Source organism: Mus caroli, unplaced genomic scaffold (genome assembly GCF_978045245.1).
Source record: "Mus caroli unplaced genomic scaffold, Mus_caroli_1 scaffold_10, whole genome shotgun sequence".
NCBI classification, from domain to species: Eukaryota; Metazoa; Chordata; class Mammalia; order Rodentia; family Muridae; genus Mus; species Mus caroli.
Window position 1 is genome coordinate 34158268 of NW_028227265.1, and position 18081 is coordinate 34176348.

General features: G+C 48.7%; 1 protein-coding gene across 1 annotated transcript; it reads right to left on the reverse strand.

Moving 5' to 3' along the window:
- Positions 1-2366: 2366 nt before the first annotated feature.
- Usb1 (U6 snRNA biogenesis phosphodiesterase 1) lies at positions 2367-18062 on the reverse strand. Its single transcript, XM_021170301.3, has 7 exons — positions 17800-18062; positions 16543-16709; positions 11446-11629; positions 6888-6941; positions 5818-5923; positions 4517-4600; positions 2367-3358 (listed from the first exon to the last, which is right to left on the reverse strand). Exons 1-7 carry the CDS (start codon positions 17901-17903, stop codon positions 3254-3256), a joined length of 804 nt encoding a protein of 267 aa, XP_021025960.1. The 5' UTR covers positions 17904-18062; the 3' UTR covers positions 2367-3253.
- Between the last annotated feature and the right edge of the window lie 19 nt (positions 18063-18081).

Below are 18081 nucleotides of genomic sequence, written 5' to 3' on the forward strand. Positions count from 1 at the left end.
GAGGACGCAAGTTTGGTTCCAAGCACCCACATCAGGTAGGTCAGAATTACCCGTGACTCTGGCTCTGGAGGAATATGACCCCCTCTGTAGGCATCCACACATACATGTGTAGATATGCACACCCCAAACCCATCCCTGATGGGGCTTGAAAGTGCAGAACACATTATGCCTCATTTCCCTACCTCCAGCCACCCTCCCATGCCTCAGACCACCCCATTTCTTTAATCCACAAAAACCTCTATGGTGGGGAAGGTTGGTTTGACACTCTTGCCTCTTCGTATTTGAGCACTTATCACTTCAGTGACTGGTACTGTGCCAGGCTGGCAAAACGGGACCCTTTCGGTCAACAGGACAGTCTTTCGGACTGTGGGTGCCAGGAGAAGGAAGAAATAAACAAACCACGTACTTTCCCTCTCTCTTGGAAACAGAGCTGGGGTGGTCTAAAGAGGCAGAGGAGAAGGGCTTTGGTGCCAGATGGAAATCAGCCAGCCAGGCCTGGAAATGAGCATCTCACCTCCCTGCCCTGCAGGGAGCAGCTGAGGATGCCAGAGCCAGATGTGTTGATTCTGTACTCTCCCAAGCGCGATCAAATCCTCATCAAGAACAGTTCTTCCCCAACACCACCCACCTAGCGGTGGACAAGCTTGCTCTGGCCTTCCCTCTCCAGTTGTCTCTTGGGTTTCTGGAACACTTCTCCTCTTTTGGAAGGAAGCGCCCCGGCTGCTTCTGCCTTGTCAGCGCTCCACTCTGGAGGCACACTGCATGTCTGGGTGCCTGCCAAGCAAAGGCTGCCAGCCTCCTCAGGCACGGCTTACATGCCCATCCCCCCTCAGCACAGCTCAGACTTCCTTCCTCCATTACCACCTCCACTCTCTATTGAAGAGCTGCTTATTGATCTTGGCCCATTTCTCAAAGTGGCTGCACTTTAACTCCACTCGGCACAGACACAGACGACCTGCAGAGCCACATCCTCCCCCAGGGGAGCAGTCCTCAGTGGTTTGGACAAGTACAAGGGCTGGGGATTCTACTCTGCATACCTCGCCTGTTTCCTCTCTGACCAGAGGGCCAGACCTGGGCTGTTCTATGGCCTAGTTCAGGGCCTGGCACAGAGTAGGTGTCAGTAATATGATTTGGGAAGCTAGGGTTACCATGGTGCCTGTAGGCTAGAAAACATGCCTAGCTTCTTCTCCAGTCTGATTTTTTGATGCCACTGGCACCAAACAGCAGGTCAGCCGAAGCCAGTAGATTCAGGTGTGGTGTCATTCAGGGAACAAGGCATGAAGGTGTTCTTTAAGGCTAGGGAAAAGGCAGGGTTGTGAGGACATGAGTCACAAAGTGGGAGCCAGAGCATAGGCCTGAGCAGGAGGTAAGGGAGGGGCTGGGCTGTATCATGGTGGAAGCTGAGGTTAGGGTTGAGTCAGGTCCTAACATTCTCATGTCCCCAAGCAAGCCACGTAACTGTTCTTCCATAGTAATTACCTCAACCCAGGTTGCTTTCCCCGGGCTCAGCTGTGAAGGCCCTAGGAAGGGCTTAGTACAGGTCATCTGGTATAAAGTCTAAGTGTTGTGTCGGAGGAGTGAGGATAGCATCTCCCTGGGACATGCCGAAACCCAGTGCCACTGGTGAAGTCCTACCAGACATGGCAACCCTATCTTCCTATTTTCTTGCGTAGGGGGATGTCTGTATATGTGTGTGCAGAGGTAGACATGCATGTGCACACGGCTCTGCACATGTGCAAGCCAGAGGGCAATCCTAGGTGTTTGTTGTTCCTCGGGCCATCCATGCTGTTATTTGAGACAGGGTCTCTCATTGGTTAGAGCTTGAGAAATAGATGGGGCTGGCTGTCAAGTAAGCCCAGGGTTCCTTCTGTCTCTCTGCCTCCCCAATACAGAGATTACAAGTGTTTGGTACCAGGGCAGCGTCTAATGGATGGGCTCTAAGGACTGAGCTCAGGGCCTGACATTTACAAAGCAAGAACATCACTACCTGAACTAGCTCTCCAGCTCCCACTTTTTAAAAACGTTATGGGTCTGGGTGTTTTGCCTGCAAGTATAAGCACCACATACATGCCTGGCACTGGAGAAGGCCAGAGAGGGGCTGGAGTCAGAATGGCTATGAGCTGCCACGTGGGCTCTGCCGCCATGAAGAGGCTGGAGAGAACTGTCTCCCAAGTGCTGTTCTCGGAACTCATGTGCCTGCACACACACGTACACAACATACATATGCTAAAATAAACAAATACCTAAAAATCTTTGAAGTCGTAAGAGCCTCCCAAGAGCCCCTGGACTGTGAAGCACAGGTGGAGGGGAGATCAGAGGCACCACTCACCTTTTAAAGTAGAAGTAGTTTAAAATAAGACACCACATTAAAAAGGCAGATTTTATTTGTTGAACATAATTTAAAACTGTAAAAAAATATTTCTTCATCCATCACTAGAAATCCCCATGACAACTAGAAAGGTTTGGCTCTTTGCCCTGGTAGGAGCTTCACGGAAAATAAATTCTCCTATGCCTCCCTGGCCCTCTCCCCACTTCCCACCCCCACCGCGAAGAATGCTCAGCAACAGGGGCAGGGGTGCTCTGGCTGGAGAAAAGGCACCTCTTTGCATCTCTGGGAAAGCTGATGGGGAAAGCAGGGGTCATGGGTGTTGGAGGCCTGGCCAGCAGCCATAACCAAGCCAAAATGAAACATCTGCTGGGCTCTCCCCAGGCACCTGGCTGGGTAAGTGGGAGGAAGGAATGAAGAAAACTGCTGCTGACCACAAATTAGCACCCTGTGCCCTGGCCCTGAAATGACCTCTCCTGGCACAGGATGGGATGAAGGGAAGAGGTGATAAATAAAGGAGATTAAAGAGAGGCTGACAGACAACGGAAGCCCCAGTCTGACACAGGTGGGTCAGAACACAGGGATCTAAAAAAGTGGTTGATGGCCAAGGGCATCGATATAGATTACTGCAGTAGAGAGACCTCGGTGGGGACTGAGTGTGGGTGGGCTCCCCAGCCAGGCTCATTTGACTTTCCTAAGAAAGTGGAGGAAGAATTAGAGGTGCGGGCTGCCCTCTACTGGTGATTTCTGGAAATGAGCACATTACAGTAGCAGCCTACCAACCTACAACCCAAAAGGACCAGGAGTGAGTGAGCAGCCCACTAGAACAGTACTAAGTGTGGGATTAGGACTCCTGGCTGGGGCATCTCACAGATGGCAGCAAGTTTCCCCATCTCAGTCGGCTTGTGGAGAGGCATGGGACAAGGCTCACTTCAGAGGCATGGAGAAGAATTTGTTCCCGGACTTGCAGCGGACCTGGTTGGCCAGCACACGTAACAGCATCTCAGAGTCTTCAAACTCATCCACGATTTCCTTCAGCCAGCAACAGGGAGATGACAGCTATGTTAAGGGGAGTCAGACCCAGAGCACCACAAACAAAAGCAGTCCAGTACACTGGGCAATTCTGAGAGTGTCCCTGGTCATGCAGACTCCGGGCTCGGCAACCATCATCTTGTCCAATCATCTTACAATTGTATGAGGTGGGGCCTATTGCCCCAGCTTGCAGATGAGGACAGTGCCCTGGGGACAGTGACTACTGTGAAGCTTGGTTTGGTCTGGGCTGAGGCTCTGCTGGAGCTGGACATCAGAGCTCTTTGCTGTCTTCAGTATGATCAAGCTGAGGGGAAGGTACCCAGAGATGATGGCCCATGGACTTTGACTTGCAAAATATTTTTCAAAAATCCTAATCAGTTGCCAACACAGAACATCAGAAGACTGTACATAAAAATCTGGATTTCTGGCTTCTCTTGAGAAAAACAGAAATGCTATCAACAATGGGGCATACTACTGACTGCCTCCGTGCACTGCCAGGGGAGGGTGTCAGCTGCCACATACTGTGCATGCAAATTCTCCTTCCAGGGCCCTGATAGGAAGGTCACCTGTTCCACACGCTATCAAAATGTGGCCTGGCTTGGCATGGTGGCACAATGGTGGCCACCATGTGGCCTGAAATCCCAGAACTCAGAGATAGTAGGAACACTGCAAGTTTGAGGCTTGCCTGCTCTACAGTGAGTTCTAGGCCAAGCTAGGAGGCACTGTGAGACCCTGTCTCAAAAACAGACCCACAGTGCAACAGGTTCTGAGGGCTGGAGATTCCATGCACCTGACATTCTTCCTCCATTTCCAACTGCCACACCCAAACCTCTGACCTCAGATAAATGGCTGAGGCTGAGGGGTGGGTTTCCAGCCTCTTCACAGGACAGGGTTGTAAGGCAGGGCACACGGAGCCCTAGAGATTTTGCTAAAATGCAATTCTACTGCCTTAAGTCTAGGGTGAGGTCAGAGCACCTATTTCACTACTCAGCTCCTAGCTGCTGCTGCTGGGTCAAAGGGAGGGGGGATGAGTGCCTCCTGCCTTGCCACTCCGTTTCCTACAGGTTTAGGTTTAAGTACCCAATCCTTCCCTTTGTCATTTGTCCTCCCCATCATTTTTGGAGCTCAGTGCTCTGTGTCCCTGCTCTGGAAATTCACCTGTAGTTCCTGCAGGCACTGTCCCTCCAGCTGGAGACGAGCATCACCCACACACCAGGCCAGGCTGACATGAAATGAGGGGTCCTGGGGAAGAAAAGCTGGGAGTTAGGCTACCACTGGACGGCATGGCAGGCCCATCCCCCACAGCGGGTCTATGACAGTCCTGTTGGGTCTACCAGTAGGATCCCTGGCTGCCCCAGTGCTGAAGCCAAGTCCCCTGCCCACACAGACGTAAGAGCTGGTGCCTCTCCTCAGTACAGGGGTGTACCCGTCCCCCAAATACAATAGTGACAGCCTAAGAACAATGTGACGGTATTTGACGGTAACTAGGGTTCATGAGGGCACTGGGTGGCGCCCTTAGAAAAAAGATGTGGGGGGCAATGACTCAGAGGTTAAGAACAATGGCAGCTTTCCTAGGGCACAGAGGTTTGATCCCCAGCACCCATCTGATGGTTAACAAATCTCCATAAAGAATGTCAGGACCACAAGTCCCAGGGGGCCTCACACCCTCGAATGCCTCCAAGAGCACTGCATGCACATGGTATACAGACAGAGGCTGGCAAAACATCCATAAGTACAAAATTAATTAAAAATGAAGGGGGGGGGTAGAGAGCTGTGTACTCTTTTCCATCCTCAAGGGAAGGACAGCGAGTGACAGCCAAAGCCTTCATCAGAAACCAACCATGTAGTCACCTGAATCTTGGATTTCCAGCTTTCAGGTATAAAGGCATGTGCTACCGTGCTCGGCTATAACTCTACTTTCTGATCAAGAACTTCCAGCAGAGGCCATACTTTTCAGATTAAATGAACAAAACCCCAAAATGTCAACAATGTTGAAGAAACAATAATTATCTCTATTTAAAAATAACTGTATGCCTGGGCACGGTTTTGGAAAACACATTGAATAGAATCAATGTTCTTTACAGCTGTGATACTCAGCCTGGACTTTGAGTCCCAGGAGGGCATAGGGAAGGCACAGTGAGACTGAAAGCTACGGCTCTTCCTATAGAGTCATTTCTATGTGCTGGCGACAACTACTTAGGAAAGACAGGCTAAACAGAGACTCTACAGAGGAGAAGCACAAATCATAAGATGCATGGGAGCTTTTTGAAATGGTGGACTTTGGGTAGACACCTCAAACTCCAATCCTGTGCTCTGGCACTCAGTGCTCCCTCCACACAGGGAAGTTCTGGAGGTCTCTTCAGTTGCCTCTGATGGGGCTTCTTTGAGGATGCTCTGTTCCAGGGCTGTGGCAGAAACCATAACCATCTCTGTTCCCTTCCCTCAGCCCTGTGCATTACCTGGTAGAAAGTAGCGAGGTCAAATTCCTTCATGGCTCTGTCCACCTCTGAAACCAGGTCCAGGAACTGGGCATGCCCCGAACTGACCTCCAGCCCAATAAAGGTCCTGGGAAGAGGCAGTAGAGACAACAGGGGCACAAAATGCAGCGTATGAGAGCACAAACCATACAGGTCGGTGCAGGAAGTATCCAACAGGAAGCCTAGGATTTGGGCTGTGGCTTGTCCCACCTTCCTGTGCATGTCTTTGCTGCTCCATGAACCAGCTCTTTCAACCCACTTTCCTTCTTGACTTAAAATATCCCTTTCACTAGCTGTCTCTTCTCATGTCTAGGAAACCTTGCAGGATGGCCTTCATCTACCACTGCATACAACACCCTCTGCCTCCTCCTCTCTCTGGCAGACCCTGTGGACTCATCACCCTCTCAAAGCTCTGCTCTTTGGTACCTGATTCTTCCAGCAGGTGCTGAGAACTCTGACTTTAGTAGCTAAATTTTTCCATGAAGTCTGGTCTCTGTGTCATCTAACCCTTCCTCTGAAATTCTCTTATCAAAGTGGCCAGCGAGTATAATGATTTCTATGTTACCAAAGCTTAGCAATATCAGACACGGTCAGTTCCCCATACCTGGACACCCTTCAGCTTATAAAGTCAGAGAGCCTACAATGAAGGAAGAGCGGGCCCTTTCAGAGCAGCCGAGAGGCAGGGCTTGCTGAGTGGACTGGACAGGGAGGCCCTGCGGATAAAAATGCCACCTTACCTCACTTAATGCTTTAAGACTTGTAATTCTTCAAACTTCATTGGCTCATTTGCCATGGGGAAGCGGGAGACGGTACAGGAAGGAAGGTAACAGGACCTCATCTCTATGTCGGGGGAGCTAGACAAGGACAGGTCTCCACCTTCACAGCCCACTCTGTACTGAGATAGTTCCTACATCTGTATTGCCCCTGAAACCCCTCGAGTTCTTCTCCTAGGTAGGTCTGGGTTTGGGAAGCGATGCCCGACAGATACAGATGAGAACAGTGCAGCCCCTCTCTCTTGGTAACAGAAAATCTTTTTCTACCCAGGGACCCACCTGGTTTTCTCTTGATTCGTGTAAATCTTTACCCTGTCGGCAGTAAAGAAGAACCTGAAATTTAAAGGAAGAAAGATATTTCAAAGAAAAAAAGAAAAGAAATAAAACAACAGTTCATATTTTAAAACCCAGAACTTCCACTAGGGATAGTGATGGATGTCTGCAGTCTTGTCCTCAGGAGGCCAAGACAGAAGATCTCAATTATAGTAAAAGTTTGTCAAGAACAAGCAAGCAAACAAGCAAACAAACAAAGCAAGCAGTCCTCTAAATCTCTCCCCCAAATAGCATTTTAAAAATATAATTAACTCATTTTACAATCAATATTGTTACCCCATGACTCGAGTGGAAAATTGTACTAAAATATCCTAACTAATTAACTAATCAAGACCCTAAGTCACCCTTACAGCATGTGGCTGTGTCCAGGTGCCAGCAAAAAGTCTGCTTTGTTGACAGCAGTTTATACCAAAAAACAACTTGAAGCCACCAAATTTACTGGCTGCTAACTTCACCTATGTACCGTAGAATGCTCTGCTGTGCATCTGAGACAGACATTCGTTGTGTGGGTGGTAACGGAAGTTGTTATGACCCTATGAAGCAGGCCCAACAGTTATAGACAAGAAAATAGAAGCCTGGTGAGGCTGAAGTTGAGGCTCCATTTGATTGCAAAGCCCTGGCTCTCAGTCTACAAATCCTTGGTGAAATGGGCCTGTTTGTAGAAAATAGGCAGAAGCCTCATCACTCAGGGACCAGAGGCAGCACTGCGCTGCCCATTCTTGGTCATCTCAACTCAACAGACTCAGAGGGTGAGGCTGGTCCAGCTTCATGAGGACACTTGGCAGAAAATGGAGCAAAGACACCAACCCAGCAGAGCAGGGGCTGCTCTCTGATCCTCAGGTGAGCAGGGCAACGCTACAACTCGGCCCACAGAGACTGATGCTGCTTGTTTCCAGCACATAGCAAGGTGCCTGCTCTGTTAAAGAACTAGTTAGTACCCACAAGGAGCAAGGGGTGGCCTTCCCCAGGAGTGGCTTCTCCTTAGGAGTCCCTTTGTGAATTCTCACTCACTGGCTTCTCACCTTCAGGCAGCATGCCTGCAGTGCACCTGCCTGTCTTGTTACCATGACAATGCTCTAATCACCCAACTTGAATGCTAGTTTGACCAGGAAACAGAGGGCTAATAAGATCAGAGCAGCATTCTCTAGAACAAAGGGAAAGGGCTTTTCTATTCTCTACTTACAAGGGGAGAGGATGAAGAGTCAGACTACCCAAAGTCATTCCCATGACAGCTGCTGAAACTATTAAACAACAAGGACAACAACCACCACCACCTGGGCACTGGCTCCGTGACTAGTGAATAAGAGCACGAGGACTGGCATTCTGATACCAGGACCCATCTAACAAGTTGGGCATCCTGTGTACACCTGTCACCTCAGCTATAAGTGGGCCAGAGACAGAAGGATTGCTGAGGCTTGGAGGCTTCCAAGCCTAGCCAAGAAAACACAAGCTCCTGTTGTGGAAAAGGCCCTTCCTCGGAGAAACGGGCAAAGATTGATTGATACAAGACAGCTGATGCCTTCTTCTGGACTCCAGATGCACACAAAGGCGCAGACCCTCACATACATGTATGGACATGTGCTACCCTCTCTCCATACGCACACTTTAAAATGTGTTTAAAATTTTTTTTTGTGTGTTTTGCCTGCATGCATGACTGTGGGTCACAGGTATAGAGTGCATGTGGAGGCCAGAAGAAGCCTCAGGGCCTATGAGTTACAGTTTGAGTTGGGAACTGAACCCCAGTCTTCTGTAAGAATAGCCAGTGCTGCTGGGCGGTGGTGGCGCACGCCTTTAATCCCAGCACTCAGGAGGCAGAGGCAGGCGGATTTCTGAGTTCGAGGCCAGCCTGGTCTACAGAGTGAGTTCCAGGACAGCCAGGGCTACACAGAGAAACCCTGTCTCGAAAAACCAAAAAAAAAAAAAAAAAAAGAATAGCCAGTGCTCTTAACTGCTGAGGCATCCCTCTCATCCCTCTCAAGTCCAAAAAACATGTTTTAAAAGAGCCTGGAGGGTAGGGGAGATAGTCAGTGAGGAAAAGTAGTGCTGGACAAGTGTCATCAAAACTCTGGAAGCCATGTAAAAGCCGGACACAGAAACAGAAGCAGCTGTAATTCCAGTGCCTCCATCTGGAGACGGATCAGACATGGACTCCCTGGCCTAGGTAATCCGAGACACACAGCAGAAAAACAGTAAGGGATTCTATGTCAAGCAATGTGGACGGTGAGGACCAACATCTGACTTCTACATGCATGGTGTGGTACATATGTGCCTGTATTCACATATAGGACAATGCATATACACACATACTGATGGCCCCCTTGTCACTGAGAGAAGGAAGACAACCTTGGGGACGAGAGCATGACTCAGTGACATCTCCTGGTTACTTCCATCGACTCATGCATGACGCTAGGGCTATCTCTGGACCAATCTAGGCTGGGTTCCGGCACCTGTGACAGTCCTGATACTATGCAGCTGGCTCAGTAAACGTGACAGTGGCAGTCACAGCGGGCAACACTGAGGTGAGCTTTAGTCCTCGCTTTCTCACCAACTGACTGCACTGGAGCAAACTCTTTCCTCCTCAACCAAATGAGGAGTTTTTCCGTTTGGAAAAGCCACACTCAGGAATCTGAGCCTCAGGCCCCCTAAGCAGCGGGGTTGGGGCTTCACTAGAAGGCTTCTGTTTCCACCCATCTCAGGCCTTCACAGGGGTGTCTATGAAGAAAGACTCTGCAGACATGATTAAAGAGATGGCTCAGTGGGAAAGAGCACTGGTGGCTTTGGCTGAGGATGGGGGTTCAGTTCTCAGCATCTACACAGTGGCCCACAACCTTCCAGACCTCTGATGTTCTCTTGTGACCTCCACCAGTACAGGCACATACATATATGCAGGCAAAACACTTATAACATAAAATTAAAACTATTTTAAAAAAGACTCCATGGTGGTTTGAACAGGTTTGGCTCCCATAGACTCACGAATGTAATTGTTTGGCTCATAGGGAGTGGCACTACTAGGAGGTATGGCTTTGTTGGAGGAAGGGTGTCACTGTGGGGGAAGGGTGTCACTGTGGGGGAAGGCTTTGAAGTCTGCTATGTTTAAGCTACACCCAGGGTGACAGTCTCCTTCTGGGGCCTGTGGATAAGAGGGTAGAACTCTCAGCTCCTCTAGCGCCACATCTGCCTGGACGCTCCCATGCTTCCCACCGTGACTGGAACTGTAAGGCAGCCCTAAGTAAATGTTTTCCTTTATAAGAGTTGCTGTGGCCACGGTGTCTCTTCACAGCAATAAAACCCTAATTAAGACAGACTCTGAGATAAAAGCAGATTCAAAAATGCACTAACAGGATAGTTTTGTGAGTTCTGTATCAAACTAGCCCTCAGAGGACCCAGAGAATCCCAAGAAAGAACCCTTTACTCAATCTTGAGCAAGCTCCTATTGATGGAGTGAAGAACCAGAACTCCTGCAGAAGGCTGTGAGCATTCAGAAAGGCCAGTGTCCGGACGGAGGAGCTCTGGCTCCAGAAGAGGGGAGGGGCATGGGCATGAGAGTGTGTGATGGTGAGTGGGACGAACCCTTGGGCCCTAACAGCAGCAGGACCAGGTGACTCCGGGCACTAAGGAATCCTGAGAGCAACTGGAGAAGACTTGGTGGGAAGAGCAGGCAAGGCGTTTCAGTGGCAATATAAAGTAGGTAAGTGCAGAGACACCCTAAGTGGGTAGAGAAACCCTTTCTAACCCTGCCCTATGTGTCTTTTCCATCATTCTTCCTTACATCGTTTTAAATATCCTTTGTAAGGGGTGGGGATGGAGCGCAGTGACATGGTACTTGTGTAGCCCCCACATCTCCTTTGTAGGTCTGAGTGTGGTGGCATATGCCCAGCCTAGGACTCAGGAAGCTGAGGCAGGATTTCTATAAATCCAGAGCCAGTCTGATCTATACAGTCTGCCTGCCTGCCTCAGTAAATAAATTGGAAAAACAAACAAACAAACAAACAAACAACCCCAACAACCTGGAAACCCAGGAAATGAGCTGCTTTCCTGAATGTTGTGAGTCTTTCTAGCAAATGACCAGTGGGGGGTGGGCATCATAGGAAGCTCTGATTTGTACCAAAATCACAATTCTTGGTAACCTAGGGACCTACCATGCAGCCAACATTTACTGCAGAGAGCAACTTGCGGGATGAAGTCCTTAGCCTGTCCCACCAACTCTGGGAATTGGTGTCAGAACTGCACTACCCTGTAGGACACCCAGTTAGTATCTGGAGAGTCGCACAGTGCAGGTATAGGAGAAGCCTAGGAGTGCTGGAAGGCCTAGGTGGGAGCTGAGAGACAGACTCAACACAGACTATGGAGGAGCTCCTGTGAGGTGCCTGCCTCACCCTGGATGGGCAGCACGGCAGCCTCAGGAGGCCTTTAGGCCTGGCCTGCTTGCTGGGCAACATGCCCATCTCCAAGACCACTAAAGCCCAGGAAAGGAGGGGGAACTGACGGGAGAGGAGGTGCTTACCTTTGGAAAGAGGCCATGCGGTCCTTGAGCACCTGCACAAAGGGGAGGATCCAGTGGTGACGGAGAACCACGCTCTGGGACAGGCTGACGTGGAACTCCTCCATCAGTACCAGTCGCGGTACAAACATCTGAGCTTGGGGCAGCAACGCGTCAAGCAGATCCCGGAAGTCCTCCTTCGCCTCATCTAGAGGAAGCGTAGGGAGCTTAGAGTGCCTGCTGAGCCAAGCTGTCACAGGTGAATAAAAAGTCTAGAGAGCAGGGAAGCCCTTACAGCCTGCTTCCAGGAGTAGCCTATGTCTGTACAGCTTACCAATATAAATATTTTTTTTTTCGAGACAGGGTTTCTCTGTATAGCCCTGGCTGTCCTGGAACTCACTGTGTAGACCAGGCTGGCCTCGAACTCAGAAATCCGCCTGCCTCTGCCTCCCGAGTGCTGGGATTAAAAGCGTGTGCCACCATGCCTGGCTTAGCTTACCAATATTTTAATGTCTCTTCAAACAAGTTTGAATCATCATGATGATATATGTGTGGACACACACATGACCCTGCTTTCCAGAGCTGGGTCTCTTTCTACCTTGTTTGGGGCAGGGTCTTTCTTGTTTCTGCTGTGGGGCTGCAGGATTGCTAGCCTGTGAGTGTCTCTGTGGTTCTCCCCATCTACATGGTAGGAGTGCTAGGATTACAGATGACGTCAATCATCTGCCTTTTTACTGCGTTCCTGGGATTGAACCCTGCAAGTCTTCAGGCTTGTGTGCTAAGCACTTTTACCCACTGAGCCAACTGGGTGGGACCTTCATGTGGATTAAATAAAAAAAAATGTGTATGTAAGTGTTTTATCTGCAAGTACGTATGTGAACATGTATGTGTCTGGTGCCTGTAGAGTTCAGATGATGGTGTCAGAGTCCATGGAACTGGGGTTATTGGTGGTTATGAACTACCACGTGGGTGATGGGAACTGAACCCAGGTCCTTTGCAAGAGCAGTAAGTGCTCTTAACCTCTGAGCCATCTCTCCAGCCCTTAATATGAATTTCTGAGTCCAGTTAACACATATTGATTGTAAGAATTCGAGTAAACAAGAAGCACCCAGCAGGTGAGGAGTATGGGGGATCGGGGAGCAGATCTGGTAGGTGGTGAAGGTTGTGGATGGGCCTGGTGCTGTTCCTGTGAACCAATCACCTGAGGAATAAAGGAGCCAATCACTGGGTGAGTAAGGAGGGACTTCTGGGTTGGACGGAGGAAGAGAGGAAGCAGGAGAGAGTTAGGTCTTGTTGGACGGGTTAGCGTGAGGACAAGATGTAGCTATGAGTGTGGCCTGGTTTCAATGGTGGATCCGTCAGGATTCACTACTGGAGGATTTAGATTTAATAAGGCTTACAAGATTAGGATTTTAGTTGTTGTCCCCAAAGATTGAGTTACTGTTGTTTCTGAACTAAGTTTGTGTTGTGTTTTCCTTCATGCGGCCGCTGGTCCAGGTTCAAGAGAGAAAGGTATGGTAGCAAAGTATGGGTTTGCCTGTGGTGCACCACAAAGGCCGTGGGGGATTTGAAGCACAGGGTTGGTATGGTATTGACTTGCCAGAGGAATCCTAGCAAGCTGGGTGGAGAGATTTTGGAGCTCTGAGTCAGAGAGTCTCTGTGAGATAAAAACAGGTTGACCACCAGGCAGTGGTGGCACACACCTTTAATCCCAGCACTTGGGAGGCAGAGGCAGGCGGATTTCTGAGTTTGAGGCCAGCCTGGTCCACACAGTGAATTCTAGGACAGCCAGGGCTATACAGAGAAACCCTGTCTCGAAAAACCAAACCAAACCAAATCAAACAGGTCGACCACTGCCTGCCAGTACATGGCTGGCCAGGTTGCCGGGGCAGACAGGAATATGCCGGTTCATTTTTTTAATATTTCCCGCAACAGGGATTAAAAATGTATCGGTGTATGAAATTCACAAAAACATCAATAAAGATATATTAAAAGGGGGATGCTGTGTTGGCTCAGAAGATAAAGGCTCCTGCTGCCAAGTCTAATGGGCAGACACTCCTCACTTGGATCACCGACTATTGCAGTTGTCCTCTGGTCTCCACATGTGTGTCATGGCTTGCATATGTCCACATACATACATGCATTCAATAAGTAAATAAATGGAAACAATGTTCAAAATGAAGAATACAGGGGACTTCTGGTGTCTAGTCCAGGCTATAGGAAGCCTAGTTGTTGCCCACAACAAGCAAAATCCTCAGCCAACTGAAAAAAACAAAAGCTCTTTACAGAACTATGAGAAGCAAGACCACAGGCATGTGCAACCACAGGCATGTGTAACTTTCACATAATCAAACCAGAAACACTTGAGCTCAGATTTCCTCAGCAGCAATTTGCAAATATTTTTTTTAAACTCAAACACACATTGTGTTTTAGTTAAATTTGTAGGCTGTAGCAAAAGATCTTCTAAGGATTCTTCAAGCATTAAAGGCATATATTTGATCTAAACCCATGGCCAGGCTGGGAGAAGTGGCCCAGATTGCCTTTTAGCCTCTGCAGGCACCTGCACACATGTGAGCACACAGACACATAATTCTTTTTTGACACGGTATCTTTCTATGTAGCCCCGGATGTCCTGAAACTATGTAGATCAGGCTGGTTTTGAACTCAGAGATCTGCCTGCCTCAGACTCTCAGGTGTTGGGATTAAAGGCATGCAACACAACACCCTGCAAAGTCAATCTTTAAAAATAAATAAGTGAACTTCATGACCTAAGCTTCCACTTTAGGGATTTAAAAAAGGGGGGTGGTGGTGAATTCATTCAAAGTAATCAGAAGAAATAATGAACATTAGAGGAGAAATAAATGAAATTGAAAATGGAAATCAATAGGGAAAGTCAACAAAAGCAGAAGTGGGTGACTATGGTCTGCTTATGGGAAGTGTCCTGCCTCATCCAAACCACTTCATTGGTCAATAGCTATCAAGATGAATAAGATCGACTTCATTAAATTCAAAATGTCTGCCCTTTAAAAGACACAGCCAAGAGGATACAAGAAAAAGCTCCAAACTGAGAAATACTGATAAAGATTACAGAAAGAATACAGAACCGTTAGAACTCATTAAGAAAACTTGGTTAAGGCCATGTGTTTACTATCCCAGCACTTGGGAGGCGCAGGCAGGTGTATTCCAGTGAATTTGAGAGCAGCTTGGTCTATATAGTGAGTTCAAGGCCAGCCAGGGATACAAAGTGAGACCTTGCAGAGAGAGAGGGAGGGAGACAGAAGTTCATAAAAATATAGCCACACTGGGGGTTCTAGGACAGCTGTCTGGAAAAACAAAACAAAACAAACAACAACATAAACAAACAAAAAGTAATAGGCCCCGAATCCTAATATACAACTTATCAAGGAAGATGGACAGATACCTAAAAGCCTATGGGAGATGCTCTGTATCAGGCTACAGAGAGCCAGTGCTACTCTGCACTGCAGAGCAATGGCATAGGCAAGTGCAGGCCGGGACACTCTTATGGTGGAGAAATTTGGTGGTGTTGTTGTTTTAATTAAACACACTGTTACCATATAATCATCCCATCTATCAGTCACATTCCTTATCATTTACACAAAGGAGCTGCTGAGACCTGTCCACACAAAAGCCTGTGGCACACATGCACGGACACACATGCACACACATATTTTATTTTATTTTTTGAGGCAGGGTCTCCCTATGTGGCTCTGGCAGGCCTAGAACTCAAGAGATCCACTTGCTTCTGCCTCCCAAGGCCTGAGATTAAAGGCATGCACCACCACACCAGTCCAGCCTAATGTATTTTTATGCATATCTGCTCATATTTAGGAACAGCCAAAATCTCCTTTAGTAGGTGAGTTGGCTAGACAATGGGATATTAGTTAGCACTAATAAGAAATGCACTATCAAGATGTGACAAGGCACAGAGGAGCCTTGAATGCACACTACTAAGCTAAAGAGGCCATGTGAAAAGGCAATATACTGAGTGACCCCAATTCTGTGACATTCTTGAGATGGCAAATTTGTGGGAATAGATGGCTGGTGGAGGGCAGGGATGGCTAGTTGAGCATGAAGGATTCTTTTTTTCGGGTGTGTGTGTGTGTGTGAGACAGGGCTTTTCTGCGTAGCCCTGGCTGTCCTGGAACTCACTCTGTAGACCAGGCTGGCCTCGAACTCAGAAATCTGCCTGCCTCTGCCTCCCAAGTGCAGATTAAAGGCATGCGCCACCACTGCCTGGCTAGCATGAAGGATTCTTATAGCAGTAATATTACTTTACATGATAATATAGATGCACATCTTTTTAAGTTTGTCCAAACTCATAGAATATATACCACGAAATGTAGCCAGGGGGCTGGAGAGATGGCTTAGGGGTTAAGAGCACTGGCTGCTCTTCCAGAGGACCTTAGTTCAGTTCCCAGCAACCACATGGTGGCTCACAAACATCTAAAATGGGATCCAATGCCCTCTTCTGGCACACAGGTATATGTGCAGACAGAGCACTCATATACATAAAATAAATAATACCTAAGAAAAAAAGGAGATTAGCCATAATACTAATGTTTGTGAAGTTTGGTGATCATAATGTGGGCTCAGGTCAGGTGGTAGTGGCATATACTTTTAAGTCTAGCATCTGGGAGGCAGAGGTGGGCAGATGTCTGAGTTCTGGGACAGACAGACAGGACTACATGGAGAAAGCCTGCCTCAAACAAACAAACAAACAAAAACACCGAAAATGAAAAAAAAACCCACAAAACAACAACAGCAAAAAGTGGGTTCATCTGTTGTAAGGTAGCACTCTGGATGGTGGATACTGGTAATGGGTGTGTCTACACAAAATCAGAGCCGCCATTTTGTGTACTGTGCTAGGAGCTTGGCATAGATTATCCGACTTAATCTTCCAATTAGAAAGATAGTTCACCCCCACTTTAGAGGTGCAGAAATGAGACACCCAGTAACTGACAGAACACCCAGTGCAGGAAGGTCTACTTCAGCAGTTAGGTGGTCCATTGCCTCCTCAGGTCTGGGGTGGGATCTGAGCACACAGCGGCCCTGGTGTCTTCCTCCTAGCCAGAGCTAGAGGTACTTCAGTCAGTGACTCACAGGGTATGTAGATGTGGGTGGCCCAGTTGCCCCGCTCATGGGGAAAGGTTCGGATTCGACCGCCATGCTTTGCACTGTCGTCCTCAGGCCCTTCCTCTGTGCTGGGGAACATACTCAGCACACTGTCAGGCACTGGCAGCTTCTCACTGGGAACGGGGTTCTGGCCACTGCAAAAGAAGAACACACATTTATCCTCATTGATACCCCTTTGGACAACGGTAGTTCTAAGCTGTTATGCACAGGGATTCTTACCCACACCAGTCTTGCCATGTTGGCCTCGAACTTGATCCTCCTCCCTCAGCCACACTGGCTGAGTATTCATTTCCCAGGAAGGGGTTGAGCTTCTACTAAAGAGCCATAGCTTTCTAGAACTGCTTAAGTTTCCTAGCTGGGGGCTGGTGAGATGGCTCAGTGGGTAAGAACACCCGACTACTCTTCCGAAGGGCAACCACATGGTGGCTCACAACCATCCGTAACGAGATCTGACTCCCTCTTCTAGAGTGTCTGAAGACAGCTACAGTGTACTTACATATAATAAATAAATAAATATTAAAAAAAAGATATTAAAAAAAAAAAGTTTCCTAGCTGGGAAGGCAGACCTCAGCTGGCTCTTGGTCCCCATGGAAACATTTCAGCAGGTAGCAGTGTGGCTTGGAGGTCCCTATTAGATAGTTGGACAGGCTTGAACTCAAGTAGCTCTGTGATCTTGGCTAACATTAATTTCCTCACGTGTAGAGCATATTTTTATTTGCTAGAGCTCTTGTGCAATAAACTTTCACACTACAGTCAGCAAAGACCGGTATTTAAGAACCTCGAAGATTTAAGCCTCTTGGAGCATGAGATTTTCATGGGTTTTTCGACAGACTGGTGTCTCCAGTCTCCCGTGTGGCTCACGGTGGCTATTCATTAACCATTTACTAGACGAATGAAAAGCTTGGGTTATTATTGCATAGTGTTCAAACGAGGAAACATCTTGGAAGAAACATAGTTGCTTTCCAAAAGAGAAAAAAACGCACCAACGGAGAGGGCTGGACTTGAACTCGTGTCCTCACTCCCAACTTTGCCTTAGCCAGGGTGTGTGTGTGGTAGTGCCATTCCAGGGCTTTGTCCAGGGTGTGTCCTGAATCCTTTCCCTCGACATCCCTTTTTCTCTTACCCGGGAACTGACCCACCCCTCCTGGTTCCCCGGGAGGCTCGGGTCCCACTAGGGTTTCAAAAGAATCTATGCTCGAGAGAGAAAAATTCCTCGATCCTCACCAACGGTGGAAGCCAGAACCCGGTTTGCTCCGCCCCGCGGCGACAGCCTCCGCTTCATCCTCCGAACCGCTGCTGCTGTAGCCCACCAGGGGCGCCGAGCTCATGGGGCCTCGACCACAAGCCGGGTCCACCAACAACCTGATCCGACGCCCGGAGTTCCTCTGAGCCGGAAGTGCTCTGTGGGGGGCGGGACCTAGAGTAGCTCCACCTCGGGGCGGGGCCTGGCGACCCGGGGGGCGAAGCCCAGCGGAGCCGTAGAACGGACCGCGGCCACCGCCTGTG

Bases quoted from the DNA above. Each gene is read 5' to 3' on its own strand.
- Usb1 (XM_021170301.3), bottom strand. From the start codon at position 17,903: ATGAGCTCGGCGCCCCTGGTGGGCTACAGCAGCAGCGGTTCGGAGGAT. The intron at 11,630-16,542 runs GTGAGTCACTGA...CGCTTCCTCTAG, and splicing joins CACCCACATCTACATACCCT to ATGAGGCGAAGGAGGACTTC. The intron at 3,359-4,516 runs GTGAATTTCCAG...TGCTGGCTGAAG, and splicing joins AGTGCCTGCAGGAACTACAG to GAAATCGTGGATGAGTTTGA.